The sequence below is a fragment of the Geotrypetes seraphini genome, chromosome 6, assembly GCF_902459505.1.
Source record: "Geotrypetes seraphini chromosome 6, aGeoSer1.1, whole genome shotgun sequence".
NCBI lineage: Eukaryota > Metazoa > Chordata > Amphibia > Gymnophiona > Dermophiidae > Geotrypetes > Geotrypetes seraphini.
Genome location: NC_047089.1, coordinates 251976014 through 251992751, shown reverse-complemented (window position 1 = coordinate 251992751; position 16738 = coordinate 251976014). Strand labels below are relative to the sequence as shown.

Sequence of the window (16738 nt, the reverse complement as noted above, 5' to 3'; positions counted from 1 at the left end):
AGGAGTCAGTCTACTGGTGTCAGTTTAGCTGACGAGGAGAGTCTTCGGCAGCAAAGTAACTTCCGTGTTATAAAAGAGCCCCACAAGCCTCCATATAGTAAAGCAGCCTAATGACTCAGAATGAGTGCAGAGAACCGATCATTTTCATCTCTTTTTCTTTTCATTGGGACAGAAAAATAACACCTATGACCTCCCTTACTCTTTTAATGTATGAAATTCTCCTCTCCTGTGCTGATGACGTTTCATTTGAGTCCCTGTTTCATCTGATTTAGAGTAGGCCCGTCCTAGACATAGCCCACAAAGATCAAACACAGATTCACTCCTTCGCAGATTGTACCTATCGCTAGGAGAAGCCCAGATTGTAAAACTCCTAAACTGCCTCGTGGAAATCAAAAACTGGATGTCCGCCAACAAATTGCAACTAAATGCCTCCAAGACGGAACTCCTTTGGATCCGCAACTGCGCCTGTCCTTTGACTCCCATAACTGTGAAAGACCAGGAATACTCCTTGGCTGCAACCTGGCGCTTTCCAACCACATCTCTCAGGTGGAATCTTCCTCATTTTACTACCCGAGACAACTCCAAAAAATAAGGAACTACTTTTCAGACTCTGACTTCACCCAACTAGACTATGCCTTAGTACTCTCCCACATGGATTGCTGCAATGTGCTATTCAACGGTCTCACGGCAAAGAATGTACGATGTCTCTAGCATGTACAAAACGTGGTGATCGGGCTTCTAAAAAACCTCCGTGCCTGCCACCCTGTCTCCCAGACTCTAGCATCGGCTCACTGGCTGCCTGTAGTCATAGTTTGTGTCTTCAAGGGCCTGATGCTAGCTTTTCAGATCCTTGCATGACATGACGCCGAGCTACGTGACAGCAAAGCTTCCTCTGTACATGTCAAACAGGTCCCTGTGCTCCCAGGATGAAATACTCCTCAAAATGCCCCCTGGTCGTGTCCTTTGACTGCAAACCGCCAAACGTTTCTACTCCCACTTCATGCCGAGCCACTGGAATCGACTGCCCCCACAGATCAAATCCCTTGAAGGAGTCCTCAGCTTTAGGAAAGCAATAAAAACAGACCTCTTCACCTAACTCCTCTGCCCACGACCCATGGACTACAAAGAAAGGTATATTGGTACCAGAAATCAGTATGGGTCACGTAAGGAAAACTTACCTAACCTCTCTCAGCTTACTAATGTAATTGAAATGTGTTACTAATGTACTTGACAATATTTTCTGTAATATTGCTTTATATGTACAGTCTCTTCCTCTGTAAACCGCTCTGAACTGCTTGTGGTACTGCGGTATACAAAAATAAAGTTATTATTATTATTATAAAATCTTGCACTGTAACTATGGCAAATCCAACCTGTAAACTGTGGTGTCAAGTTCGGATAAAACGTGTACTGGAAAAGTTCTTCTGTAAGAATAACTATGGCAAATCGTAACCAGTTAACTGTATATCAGGGGTAGGGAACTCCGGTCCTCGAGAGCCGTATTCCAGTCGGGTTTTCAGGATTTCCCCAATGAATATGCATTGTAAGCAGTGCATGCAAATAGATCTCATGCATATTCATTGGGGAAATCCTGAAAACCCGACTGGAATATGGCTCTCGGGGACCGGAGTTCCCTACCCCTGCTATATATTAATATTCTGCCCCTAGTATGTGTAAAGTTAGGATAAAAACTTGTATCGTAAACTTGTACTGAAATTATGGCAAATACAGTGCGAATTGTAGCCTGTTAACTGTATATTTTATATGTATACCCTATAACCCGTTCTGAGCTCTTTGGGATCGAAAACGAATTAACTAAGTAAAACTAGTCTTACTCCAAAATAGCTACTTGCATTACCAAACTTGAAGGCACCTAACTTTAAATGGCACTTCAGTCCAATTTCAAAGTGCCCATTGACACCGAAACAAAAAGCCGAAACATGTCCATGTCGAGTGACTAAAGCAGAGTTGTGAAACAAATCAGCACCTCACCAACAGGAGGCAGTAAAGGGCATATTCAAGAAACAGTGCCCACATTAGGTGCTGCCAGGCGCCCTAATTGCAGCTGCTTGGCGACGCCTACGTTCAGGATCTGCCCATAATTTTTTTTAAAAAATTCTTTATTCATTTTTAAAACTTTTAATAAGTGCAACATAAGATACAACCACTTTACACTTTAACATCACTTAATATTCTGTCAAAGTCTAATTCACATCAAATATCCCTCCCCCCCCTTATACCCAACAATTGTTCTTTAGCATAAGAAAACATAAAGTATCCCCCACCCCGCCTCCCCATCATGGACATGTATGTACAAAGGGAAAAAATAATATTCATTCTGTACAATATTTTGTTAATGGCTCCCAAACATCCTGAAATTTCTTAAAATGCCCCTGCTGTATGGCTATTATTTTTTTTAATTGGCGTGGTAATTGACCACACCGGTTTTCAGCCAATCAAAAAATATTTTCTTAAACAATTTAAGAGTCCGGCACCGGACTCTTAGGACACCTAGTGAAACCTAAGCAGAGGCGACCTCCCATAAATGGCACCGTTTTTTGGATTGACAACCCCACCAAGCAATATCTACAATATAGATGTCGTTCAGTGTCATTTATAGAACCTAGCCCCTAATGCTTCCACATAAATTTTGGGCAGATATTGCATGCTGATAGAAATATTAGCACATGACCTGAAAAAAAAAGGATTTCTAATGCTCAAAAATGTGCATTAAATCTGGTCTTAGAAAGCGTGAAAGTCTCACTTTACATGTTAAGCCCAGATTTTACCTCAGTTTAGTAAAAGGGACCCGCAATGGAGGGTTCAGGGACTCGCCCCAGATGACCAGGAGCTACACTGGGATTGGAACTGGGCTATCTGGAGTTCAGCCTAGGCTGTTCTCAGCTCAGAGCTCTAACCCCTAGACTGCTATTTATAAATTTACCACCTCCACTTCTCACCCCTCCCAAGGAAGCCCACATACCCGTATTTACTCAAATATAAGACTATCCGAATATAAGTCAAGGTACCCTTTCCCCCCAAAAAAGGAGGAAAAAAAGACTGACTTGAATATAAGCCGGGGGGGGGGAGAAGGTCAATATTCATGTGCCCTGCCAGGATCTGCCCCCCTCCCTCCCTCATCAGGCTCATGGGTACTGCATATCCATGGCCTATAAGTCAATTTTGAGTTTCTCCTTCACAATCAGCTAGTCAGCCAATGTCATAGGGCTCTCTTGTCCTGCAGACTTGACATTTCCTACGTATGTAAAGGATACCCTGGAAAAAATGAGACTAGGGAGTTCAAAAGGTAATCTCTGCCCTGCTCCCAACATCATTTTTCATTGGGGGGAGGGGGGAGATAGTTTTCAAAGGACCCTTTTCTATGACTTCACCCACAAAGAATCCCTTTGAAAATTACCCCACAATCAGCACCAAGTAGGTATCGGGGAGTGTGTGTTGTTACTACATAGTCACGAGTCACCCAAACGTAGAACAAGATTCAGAATTTTTACAAATTTGTTCTACATATGGTGACTTTGCTGGTTAGCTATTTTGAAATATAAATATACATTACAGTTTATAATTTCATAATAAGCAATTAAAACAGATTGAGATCTCAAGGAAGACACTCCAGTTTCAATTCTTCATGCCAACAGTAATGCTGAGGTGGCAGAACTGAACTAACAACCAGCAAACTGAAAAGAAATCTTTGAAAGACTTTTTTTTTTCAATAAAGTATAATTAAGCTGTGGAATTTGTTTCTGAGGCATGTGGTCAAAGTAACTAACACAGTGGGAATTAAAAGAGACTTGTACAAGTTCCTGGAGGAAAAGTCTATAAACATCATTAGCCAGGTAGACTTGGGAAAGTTAGGTGATAGGCTCCGGAGTAATCTAAGGAAATACTGTTTTACAGAAAGGGTGGTAGGGAACAGTCTCCCGGAAGAGGTGGTGGAGACAGAGACTGTGTCTGAATTCAGAAGGGCCTGGGATAGGCACGTGGGATCTCTTAGGGAGAGGAGATTGTGGATGGGAGACTGGATGGGTTATTTGGCCTTTATCTGCCATCATGTTTCTCTGTTTCTATAACCATAAAGTTCTATGACATCACAATGCAGGTGTTAAGAGCCTTAGCCAATAGGGAAAGGAGATGCAAATGTTAAGAGTTTTAGCGAATAGGCAGATGACGATCCAAGATGGCGATCTGAGACAGGACGCGCTGAGCTGCGTGTCCCAGGATTGTGCTTTTTCAACTTTTCTAACGGTAATTACTTACCGCGATGCCGAAGAGACAGGGCTGGAGTGCCGCTTCTTCCTCGCGGCGTCCTGGAGCCCCGGGTCTCGGAAATATTCAAGAACTCTTGTGGCGCATGCAGGAGGTCGCAGCGACGTCGGATGGCAGCCCGCGGAGAACACAGGGAGGCGAAACTATCGTGGATGCTCCTGGGCCCGATACCACACTGAGCCCCGACGTTAGGGCACCGCCCCCGCAACCCCAGATGACCAGCTCTCCCAGGGGCGAGGAAACCCCGGATTCACTGGTTTTCTCCTCTCCAGAGGCAAGGAAAGATTCACTGGAGAGTTTGGAGGCTGGGGCCCACTTTTACAGGGCCCCCATGGAGGTATCTGGGGGAATATCATCTCAACATGAGGGGGAAGGGCTGAAGACATCCCCCGAAGGACTTCAGAACGGTGAGCACTCTACATTTACACCAACTTCAATTGAATTGACTTTAGACTCTATTTGGGACTTAATGGCTGGTTTTGTTAAAAAAATTACTCCTACACTTCAACAAATTGAAGGGAAAATTAAGGAACATGATAAGGAATTGAAGGATTTAAGAGAAGAAACGAATACTTCTAACTCATCTGTTCTAAAAATGGAAAAAGAAATTGTATCATTGAAACAAATTCAAGAGGCCTTAGTTAAAGACAATATTAGCCTAAGGAAGAAGACTGAAATGCTTGAGAACAATTCACGCAGTAATAATTTAAGGTTAATTAACTTTCCAAGACTTGAGTTAGTAACACCTAGAGATATGCTTAAGAGATATCTAGTAGAGAACTTAGAGATACCCAGTGGCGTACCTAGGGTATGTGGCACCCGGGGCCCATCATTTTTTGACACCCCCCCCCCCCCCTCATGTAAATTTTTTTTTTTTTTTTTTTTTGCAATAACCATGAAATGGAATAAATGGTCAGAATAGAAACAGGCAGTGAAAATTTTCTTTTTTTTTTTTTTTTTTTTTTCCAAAGTATTTTTATTGAGAATGGCAAAAGGTCCAGACAAGCAACCATGGTCTGTACAGAAACTTATACATTATCAAAAAGAACACAGAATGAGAGTAACAGCAACAACAAGCATGAACAAGCCTCTCCCAAGAGAAAATTGCCAATGAGAGGCATAGCAATACACAACAAAAGGCCAAAACTTGGGGCAAGCAAACAAATCCCACCCCAGAACCCACAAGAATAATAAGCCGGACTAGACCCTCAGCCATATTTTATAATGAAAAAAACCCCCACAAGCAACAACACCCAGACCGCTCACCAGACACACCAATCCGCACAACAAGCACCCAAGAAACACCCAGCCCCCACCCAGACAAAACTACCAGACACACCTACCCCACCAAGCCCAGACCCAACCCCCCCTCCCCAGAGAGTGCAAGCGCAAAGTGGACCGTGAAAAGGGCAGCTGCAGAAGTGGAAAGCCCCAGATAAGTAGGTTAGCTAAAGAAAGCCCACAGATAGAAGAAATCAGGATAACAGAAGTTCCAACAAATGCTCCCACAGAAAATTTTCTTTTATTGAACCTCATTTATGTAACCATTATTCCAAACATAACATAACATAAATTATGTCTGAATTGTCATGACATCAGAAGTACATATGGAGTAGTTGCAGGTGATGCTTGGGACAGTTCTGATTATGTTAGTTTGGTTTTATGTGTTTTTTTAATAGAAGGGTTTTTATTTCTTTTTTTAAGGTTTTGTAGTTTGTGGTCGAGGTCAATAGGTTGTAGAGTTGGGGGTCAAGTGTTGCAGCTCGAATGGCTAGGAGGTTGTCGAACAGTTTTTTTCTTTTGACGTTTTTGGTTGGAGGGTGTGTGAATGGTGCGTGAGTTCTCCTATGTCTGTTTGAAGTGGATTGAATTATTTAGCTGAAGAAATTAGTTACCCCCCCCCATTCCACACACATTAATTCTCTTCCATTTTTGTTCCCATTATAAAAAAACACTGATAAGTTCCCAGGAAAAAAATACATTAAAATAAGAAGTGAAAACAAAGGCCCCTACAGATGAGAACATAACATAAGAATAGCCTAACTGGGTCACACCAATGGTCCATCATGCCCAGTAGCCCATTCTCATGGTAGCCAATAGTGCTGCCCGATTCAGAGAAAAATATTTCATTCGATCCGATTCACCCTGTTGAATCGATTTTTCGATTAGATTCACTGTTAATGACACCGCTTTTTAAGTTTAAACAAAGTATAACAATAAATTTCACAACAACAATAAATTTCACAAAGTACTTAAAAAAAAAAAAAATCACATTTTTCCATTAAAGCAGTTCTGGAGACATTTGCTTGAACAGTCTTTTTTCCCAGTCCATAAGCAAGCAATATGAAAAAGATTTCCTTAATTATCTACTCAAACATTTTTGCTATTTACTTTCATTGTACCTATACTATTATTCAGTAGAAAAAATGGACTTAACTGTGCAGGAAATGAATCTCCTCATACACCCACCATATAGTGCAAAAATGTGCAAAGGTCTGTTTTTTTCTTTCGATCACTACATAGCCTAATGCCACACAAGCAGCGCTGTTACAAACATATTCTGAAGGTCAATGCTAAGGTTGACAAAGTTTCCTTCCTTGGACCAGAAGGAGATACTGACAAACCACTGGAAGAGATTCTAAAACAACTACCCAGAAATAACACCCAAAGACCCACTCAGTGTGTGAACCAGTTGAGTGGAGTGGACTAACTGGGGGTGGAAATGGGCCCAGAGTTTGCTCAGCAGAATTTCCCAGACTACCTCTTCCTCTCAACACACTGACATGCTACCACCACCACCAACACTAGGAACACCTCACCGAGTATGCCAGCAATGCTTATAAACTTTATAAAACACATTATTATATTTTCTTATAAAGCATATATTTTAACTGAACTCAGCCTTGCCATTCACAAAAATAGAAAAGTTCCCATTTCAAGCTGTCTCATGTACACTTTTCAAATCTAACATATTGTAATCACAAAACAGAAAATAAAATTATTTTTTCTACCTTTTGTTCTCTGATCAATATTCAAATCTTGTTGGTCCCAGGCTCTTGTTGTCTTGCTTGCCAGGGTCTCCTTTCTCCGTGCTAACCATCCGTCTGCCATCTCTGTTCTCCCCTTCCGTTTCCCTTCCCTCTCCCGGAGATCTGGCATCTTTCCTTTTTTTTGTCTCCATCCACAGATTCACCTTTTCTCAACTCCCCACCACCCCAGGATCCACCATCTCTCCCTTTCTGTTCCCAACTATCCTCCTATCCAGTATCTCTATCCCCCCTCCACACCATCCCCTGTTTCCAAGTTCTCTCCCTTTCTGTTCCTTCCCTCCCTAAATCCCATTATGCACCATCTCTCTCCCACTCCTCTGTTTTTAGACCCATTATTTCTAACCCCCAAAGTCTGGCATATGCATGTATCTTTGAACCCCCCCTTCCCTCTCTCCCTCTGTGTACTTTTACACCAGGACCCCCCTCCCCCGAAGGTCTGTCCCCCCTCCGAAGGGCTACACCCCACCCCTGAAGACCTGCACCCCCCGAAGGACTTTACCTCCCACCCGAAGGTCTGTCCCCCTCTGAAGGCCTAAACCCCACCCCTGAAGGACTGCACCCCCCCCCGAAGGCCTGCACTCCCTTGAAGGTCTGCACCCCCCCGAAGGCCTGTCCCCCCCTTGAAGGCCTGTCCCACCCCCTTGTAGGCCTGTCCCCCCTTTAAGGCCTGCCTGCCTGCCTTTCCCCCCCTTGAAGGCCTGCCTCCCCCTTGAAGGCCTGCCCCCCCCTTGAAGGCCTGCACCCCCCCTTGAAGGCCTGTCCCCCCCCTTGTAGGCCTGTCCCCCCCCTTGTAGGCCTGTCCCCCCCCTTGTAGGCCTGTCCCCCCCTTGAAGGCCTGCCTGCCTTTCCCCCCTTGAAGGCCTGCACCCCCCTTGAAGGCCTGCACCCCCCCTTGAAGGCCTGCACCCCCCCTTGAAGGCCTGTCCCCCCCCTTGTAGGCCTGTCCCCCCCCTTGTAGGCCTGTCCCCCCCCCTTGTAGGCCTGTCCCCCCCTTGAAGGCCTGCCTGCCTTTCCCCCCTTGAAGGCCTGCACCCCCTTGAAGGTCTGCACCCCCCCAAAGGCCTACACCCCCCCCGAAGGTCTGCACCCCCCTGAAGGCCTGCCTGCCCCCCTTGAAGGCCTGCACCCCTTGAAGGTCTGCACCCCCCCAAAGGCCTACACCCCCCCACGAAGGTCTGCACCCCCCTGAAGGCCTGCCTGCCCCCCTTGAAGGCCTGCACCCCTTGAATGTCTGCACCCCCCCCCCGAAGGCCTGTCCCCCCTTGAAGGCCTGCCTGCCTGCCTGTCACCCCCTCCCCCTTGAAAGCCTGCTTGCCTGCCCGCCCGCCCCACCCTGAAGGTCTGATGCCCCGACCCACCCCGAAGGACCGCTCGCCCCCCTGGCCTCCCCGCACCACCTATGAACAGCCGCAGCAGGATCGCGAAGTCAGCGTCGGGTACCAGCCCTAAGGGGGTGTTCCCGGCCTTGCCGTTCAGTCCCCCGCCACCCCCGAAGGACCGCTCGCCCCCCTGGCCTCCCCGCACCACCTATGAACAGCCGCAGCAGGATCGCGAAGTCAGCGTCAGCGATCCCTGCTGCTTCCTGCGCCACGGTCCCGCCCCTCCTCTGACGTCAGAGGAGGGGCGGGATCGCGTCGTAGGAAGCAGCGCAGGGATGCTGACGCTGACTTCGCGATCCTGCTGCGGCTGTTCATAGGTGGTGCGGGGAGGCCAGGGGGGCGAGCGGTCCTTCGGGGGTGGCGGGGGACTGAACGGCAAGGCCGGGAACACCCCCTTAGGGCTGGTACCCGGGGCGGCCCGCCCCCCCCGCCCCCCCCCTAGGTACGCCACTGGAGATACCCAAAGATTCATTACCACCATTTTCACGGGTTTATTATTTGCCTGATAAAGAACAAAATCAACAACCAAAAGAAAAATCTTCAGATCAAGAACCCTTAAACATTTCACAGATTTTAGAAACATCTGAGAAGGATTTAGCATCACCAGCCACTATGATTATTACTTTAGCTTTGCCAATTGATAAAACATGGTTGTTAAAACTTTTCTTTAAAAATAGACAAAAAAGCTTCCTTGGGTATAAAATACAAATGTTCCCAGATTTGGCACGGGAGACGCAAAGGCGCCGCCGTGAATTTCTTCTGTTGAAACCTGGGGTTTTATCTTTGGGGGCAACTTTTTATTTGAGACATCCGTGTAAATGTATTGTATATCACCGTACTCTTAAATAAGTGTTTTTTGAACCATTACAATTGACAAATTTCGTGGCTATGTCTCGTCTGAATGTTAACAATCCTTGAGCCCTATATTTGGGATATTGTGACCCCATCTCAGTGCTATAGCTCTCAGTTTCTTAATATTATAACTTTCTGTCTTGATAATTTCGCCAATTTTCTTTAATTCTTGGATCTTAATTGTGGACTTGAGCATAAATAGTATATTTGTTTAATTTAGGAATTATATTACTATTGTATTTGATATCTATTCTATTCTTGCTTTCTGTACAAGTGTTATATTTGAAATTTAAGTTGAAAACAATAAATAAATAATAATAAAGAGTTTTAGCGAATAGGGAGAGGATGCTCTGGATGGGCCATTTGGCCTTTATCTGCCATTATATTTCGATGTTTCTATGTAGCATTTATCCTTGGAAATTAGGTATAAGGACGTAATCTCATTTTAGGATCTGCTGGAGACATTGGGCTTTGGCATCACTCAGCACTGCTTTTCTTACACTGAAGACTGGAGGGTAGCCAATGTTATGCCAATTTTTAAAAAGGGCTCCAGAGGAGATCCAGGAAAATTACAGACTGATAAGCCTCACTTCAGTGCCAGGAAAAATGGTAGAAACGATTATAAAAAATAAAATTGTGGAACACGTAGACAAACATGATTTAATGAGACGGAGTCAGCATGGGTTCAGCCGAAGGGGATCTTGCCTCACAAATCTGCTTGACTTCTTTGAAGGTGTGAATAAACATGTGGATAAAGGTGAGCCAGTTGATATAGTGTATCTAGATTTTCAGAAAGCTTTTGATAAAGTTCCTCACAAGAGGCTCCTGAGAAAATTAAAGTGTCATGGGAGTCATGGGATAGGTGGCAAAGTTCAGTTGTGGATTAGGAATTGGTTATCGGATAGAAAACAGGGTAGGGTTAAATGACCATTTTTCTCAACGGAGGAGAGTAAACAGTGGAGTGCCACAGGGGTTTGTACTGGGACCAGTGCTATTTAACTTATTTATAAATGATCTGGAAATTGGAACGACGAGTGAGGTGATTAAGATTGCAGATGACACTAAACTGTTCAAAGTTGTTACAAAATGCTCAAGTATTCAAACCACTAATACCTAGTACAACAATTCTAAGTCGCACAGTTTAAGTCCTAGTATAAAATTCCAATGCTGAACCCACTCTCATAAGACTGTGGGATACATACCAATCAATAACTGATTTTTTTTTTTACAATTTTTTTGTATGGACCTTCAGAATATAACCAGGCACAATATACTTCTGGTTGTTTCTATCTCCATCGGTCCAACTTTTAATGGATACTTGTAAAAATTATTTTTAGATTTTTCAAAATCTTCTTATCATTCAATGATTTATTATTTAAATAACCATCACTTAGCTTTTAAAGTAATTCTTCATTGTAATAGGTATCTTCCATTACCAACCTGCGGATTGTGAAAAATTGCATGGCAGTCCTTAGGAAAGTGGAAGACTGGGCGCCCAAATGGCAGATGAAATTTAATGTGGACAAATGCAAAGTGATGCACATTGGTAAGAATAACCTGAATTACAGTTACCGGATGCTACGGTCCACCTTGGGGGTTAGCGCCCAAGAAAAGGATCTGGGTATCATTGTAGACAATATGTTGAAACCTTCCGCCCAATATGCGGCGGTGGTCAAAAAAGAAAACAGGATGCTGGGAATTATTTAAAAAGGGATGGTTAACAAGACTAAGAATGTCATAATGCCCCTGTATCGCTCTATGGTGCGATCTCATTTGGAGTATTGTGTTAAATTCTGGTCTCCTTATCTCAAGAAAGATATAGTGGCACTAGAAAAGGCTCAAAGAAGAGCAACCAAGATGGTAAACGGGATGGAACTCCTCTCGTATGAGGAAAGACTTAAAATATTAGGGCTCTTCAGCATGGAAAAGAGACGGCTGAAGGGAGATATGATTGAAGTCTACAAAATCCTGAGCGGAGTAGAACGGGCACAAAGGGATCGATTTTTCGTTCTGTCAAAAATTACAAAGACTAGGGGACACTCGATGAAATTACAGGGAAATACTTTCAAAACCAATAGGAGGAAATATTTTTTCACATGGAGGGGCATAATCAAAAAAACAGTCAAGTCCCTTTTTGGCCTAAGGCCTTAAACGTTGAAAGCACAAGCAGGGAAAGTGTCCATAACCAAAACAAACATCCTTGTTTTGATTATGGTCTGCCTCTACCTTCAGCTGTTTAAACGCCCAGCCAACCACTAAGTCTACAAGTACACCCCCACGACGTCTACACTTATACCCCATAATAAACCAAAAAAACGCATAAGCCCAAAACGTCCAACACAAGGGCTTTTAGGCGAAGAAGGAGCCAGTCCTTCGCCTAAAAGCTGGATTCTGTAACCGGTGTCTGTCAAAAACAACACCGGTTACAGAATCCCCCAACCCTCCCCCTCCACCCCCACACACACAACATCGGGGCAGGAGGGAACCCAAGCCCCTCCGGGCACCCGCGGCACCCTCCGACATCGGGGTAAGAGGGAGCCCAAGCCCTCTTGCCCCGGCGATCGTACCCCCCCCCCCCGCCGAGTACGATAGGGCATCTCTCCTGCCGCGGGTCGCAGCAGTTCGGGTAGAGGAGTGATGGCATTGCAGTAGGGGAGATGAGGCATCTCTCCTGCCGCGATGCTTGCAGTGGAGGGGTAGGCAGGTTGCTGGGGCCGCTAAGCTGATCGCAGCAGCCACGATCAGCTCAGCGGCCCCTTTTTCGGCACTGAGACCTGGTTTGACTTCGTCTAAGTCGAAAAGGTATAAGTGCTGACTAGACAACCTGCCTACGGTTTTGGTTATACCTGTTGTTCGCCTAGGTGTAGGTCGGCCCACCTCCCACCCACTCACCGCCCGCCCTTTCCCCTCCTCTAAACACGCCTCTTTTCTCTCTATGCATTTAGAGGCAGGGAAAAGGCCTAAGCTGGTTTTAGATACGTCTAAAAACCAGCATTGGTTATGGGTACTTGGACGATCAGGCTTTTTGATCGTCCAAGTCGCCATTTAGGACACTTTTTAGACGTTTTTGGTTTTTTTTTTATTATGAACCCCTCAGAGAATAGTTAAGCTCTGGAACACGTTGGCAGAGAATGTGGTAAGAGCGGATAGCATAGCTGGTTTTAAGAAAGGTTTAGACAAGTTCCTGGAGGAAAAGTCCATAGTCTGTTATTGAGAAAGACATGGGGGAAGCCACTGTTGCCCTGTATTGGTAGCATGGAATATTGTTACACCATGAGTTTTGGCCAGGTACTAGTGACCTGGATTGGCCACCATGAGAACGGGCTACTGGGCTTGATGGACCATTGGTCTGACCCAGTAAGGATAGTCTTAAGTTCTTATGAAGAATCTTTATTGAAACAAAGCAATCCCTTATGTTACCCCTTTTGACTCATTTCTGAAGGAAGATGGCTCATTGTGGTACACTGCATTGACGTCTTAGAGCAAGAATTAAGTGGACTGTTGTCCAATGAGATCAAAATTTATTTCGCTTTTTCTGTATGAGTATTTTTAGTCAGAATGCAAGACAGCCGAAGATGAAAGAGATAAGCTGAACAGCTTAGAATTGCCCTTGCATGCCCATCCCATCATCTGAAAACTTACAGTATCTCTTAGATACTATGGAAGGAAAACATTCCTTTTTTTATTTTGCCAGTTCTGTTATTGTCTAAAACCTTGGAAAATCATCTTAGCAAAGCTCCAATAGGGACAGAATTAATGAAGGCCCCAAATCTCTTGAAACCTTGCTTTATTGGGGTTGAGAGAGAGTGTAAGGACATCAACCTATTTCATTACCTGTGTCAGAGGGACGCTCTTCCTCCGCACCTTGCTTCGCCTGCGCTCGGCTTGCTGCTGAAATCGGAACGACGAGTTTGAAGGGGGTTTCAAAGTGCTTCGGCATGCTGACTGTCACACTGTACTCGATAGTTTTGCGCTTTTTTTTCTTGCGTTCAATGGTCAGTGAACTCCTGGTCTGTAGACAATACAACTGTCATGTTAATGAACTGTCACAGCCGCAAATTCATTGCATGAATGCTAACTTGTTTTGTGAAACTGAGAACTTCTGTTTGCATGCTTACAGGTTTATTCTCCCAGGCTAGAAGCAGATCCAGTTAGTTAAACTGCAGGGATGTACGCTTATTTTCTTTAAATGAAGCAATGAAAAGAAACACTTTTCATCTTTTTATTCTGTTCCATTTTAAGAGGAAGGAAATAAAACAGGGCATTTCATTAAAATGGTCTGTTTCATTTCTAATGGAAATGCATCCTTCGCATATAAGAGCATAAAGCTTCTTCATATGGTGGCCCAAGTGGGTTTTTATTTTTTTGCTGGTTACACTGAAATTCTGCTTTAAAATCAATACTGAACTGCAAGGTTGGAAAAATGGCTTTGTGAAGCCCTGGTTATCATTTCCCAACACCATCCGACAACTGTCATTATGCTGCGAGTGCAGTGGGGTCATCACACTGGAAGGGTCATTTTTATCAGAGGGCTAGCAATCTATGAGCCTGATATTGAGACTAGAGAATGACACGGTGACAAAATTCATCACCGTTCCCGTCCCCGCGGATAACCGCGGGAAATAATCCCATGTCATTTTCTAGTATCTATTTCAACCTCAGTCATTCTACACCAGCATTCTTCAAAGCAAAGCTTGTGGGTCAGTGGTTGTGGCCATTCATACTCTGATTCTTATGGGAGCCAAGGATAATGAAGCCATTGTGACATCACTGATGTGATTGGGGTGGAATGAGGCATTATGACATCACAATATTTGCTCTGGATACCAGAGACTGTCATTCTTCAGTGTCTATTTCAACCTCAGTCCTTCTACACCAGCATTCTTCAAAGCAAAGCTTGCGGGTCAGTGGTTGTGGCCATTGATACTCTGATTCTTATGTGAGCCAAGGATAATGAAGCCATTGTGACATCACTGATGTGATTGGCTCTTAGGCACTGGTGGAATGAGGCATTATGACATCACAATATCTGCTCTGGATACCAGAGACTGTCATTCTTCAGTGTCTATCTCAACCTCAGTCCTTCTACACCAGCATTCTTCAAAGCAAAGCTTGAGGGTCAGTGGTTGTGGCCATTCATACTCTGATTCTTCCCTCTCTCCTTAAAGAATGACATGAAGATGGTTTCCCGCAGTTATCCGCGGGGACGGGAACGGTGATGAAATTTGTCACCGTGTCATTCTCTAATTGAGACCACGGGAGGCAGCTTGGCTACCTTTCATGGTCTGTGGTGATCCTGGATATTCAATGCCAGGGCCATATCCGGCCACCACAACTGAAAATCCAGGTCAATGTGGCCACCTCAGACTTAACTGGCCTAGCAGCTATTCAGCAGCTGGGCGGCTAAGGCAAAGTGGTGAAAGACAGACCTGTTTTTTTTAGACGGGCCTGTCCAGTTTCTAGCCTTAGCCAACCAACTGCTGAATATTGACGGCAACCAGCTATGTCACGTGAAATATCCAGTCACCGGCCTCTCCAGAGAGTGGGATATTCAGCGGAAGATAGTCAGTTAAGTCCTACTGAATATCGAGGGAATGAAGCTTTGTACTCTATCCCAAAGATCTTGCATAATATTACACCTGCCCAACCCATAAACTCGCTATAAATTAATGATTTCATTTAAATTGTTCTTTTTCTTAGATATTTCTGTGCTTAGGTTCCATCTACTGGAGTCTCCGTCAAAGCTCACTTTAGCCCATCTAAACCATCCCAGCCATCGAAGTCCCAGCCCATCCTCAAATGAATGGTCATATACGGGACACAGACCATGCAAGTCTCCCAACCTAAAGAAGGATATAAAACTGCTGGAGAGAGTGCAGAGACGAGCAACGAAGCTAGTAAAGGGTATGGAGAAACTGGAATAAGAGCATCCTATATAATGAAACCCTAAGTGCACATGCGCACTTAGGATTTCGTGTTCCCTGCCGCTGTGGTGTGTGATCTGTGGCAGCCAACCCAGCGGCAGGGAACATTCTGGCCACTCCCCTCTCGCCCTCACTCACCCTAGAAGCCAGGCAAACTCTCTCCCTGCCCGCGTCCTCGGCAGGGAACACACCTCGGCCCTCACTCGCTGCTGCCATCGCTGCTGATCCTCCTGTAAAGAGCAGCCTGCGATGGTGGCCGGCTTTAGCGAACCTCACAGGCCGCTCTCCAACTCGGTAGCACATTCCCTCTGACGCGATCCCGTGCGTCAGAGAGAACGTGCTACCGAGGCTGGAGAACGGCCTGCGAGGTTCGCTAAAGCTGGCCACCATCGCAGGCTGCTCTTTACAGGAGGATCAGCAGCGTAAGAGGAGCCGCCGCCGGTACTTTTAAAGCTTAAAACAAAAACCTTCGGCTGCAGCAGGCCAGACCGCGGGAAGGGAAGGGGGAGGGGCCGAATGGAGCAGGCCAGATCGCAGGGAGGGGCCGAACAGAGCTCAGGTAAGAGAAGGGGATTTCTTCACAGGGACCTGAAGGGGAAGGGAAATACCGCTGCTGCTTCTGCAAAGGAAAGTGGGGGGGAAGGGGGGAGGAGAGACAGAAAGAAATACAGACAAAGGAGGCCAGGGAGAGAGACAGACAGGGGACCAGAGAGACAGACAGACAGACAAAGAGTGCCAGGGAGAGAGAGAGAAAAATAGCAGGAGGGAGAGAGACAGAAAGAAAGGAAGAAAGAGACAGAAGCAGGGAGAGAGACATAAATAAAGAAAGACAGACAAGCATATATTCTAGCACCCGTTAATGTAACGGACTTAAACACTAGTAAGAACATAAGAAGTTGCCTCCACTGGGTCAGATCAGAGGTCCATCGCGCCCAGCGGTCCGCTCCCGCGGCGGCACATCAGGCCCATGACATGTGAAGTGGTTTCTGTCTATTTCTATAACCTATCTGTACCCCTCAATCCCCTTTTCCTTTAGGAACCTATCTAAACCCTCCCTGAACCCCGAGGATCGACTGAAGAGACTGGGATTGTTCTCCCTTGAGAAAAGGAGACTACGAGGGGATATGATCGAGACCTTCAGAATCCTGAAAGGAATCGACAAAATAGAGCAGAAAAAATTATTTACTTTGTCCAATTTGATACGGATAAGAGGACACAGAACAAAGCTAAGGGGGGGGGACAAGTCCAG

General features: G+C 45.3%; 1 protein-coding gene across 2 annotated transcripts in view; it reads right to left on the bottom strand.

The window, feature by feature from the left end:
• CFAP47 (cilia and flagella associated protein 47) overlaps nt 1–16738 on the bottom strand; it is a 1062207-nt gene that overhangs the window by 455308 nt on the left and 590161 nt on the right. For both annotated transcript variants that reach the window (XM_033947561.1, XM_033947559.1), the window contains exon 45: nt 13400–13577. In XM_033947561.1, the coding sequence (XP_033803452.1) occupies nt 13400–13577 (178 nt within the window). The remainder of the gene's footprint in view (nt 1–13399; nt 13578–16738) is intronic.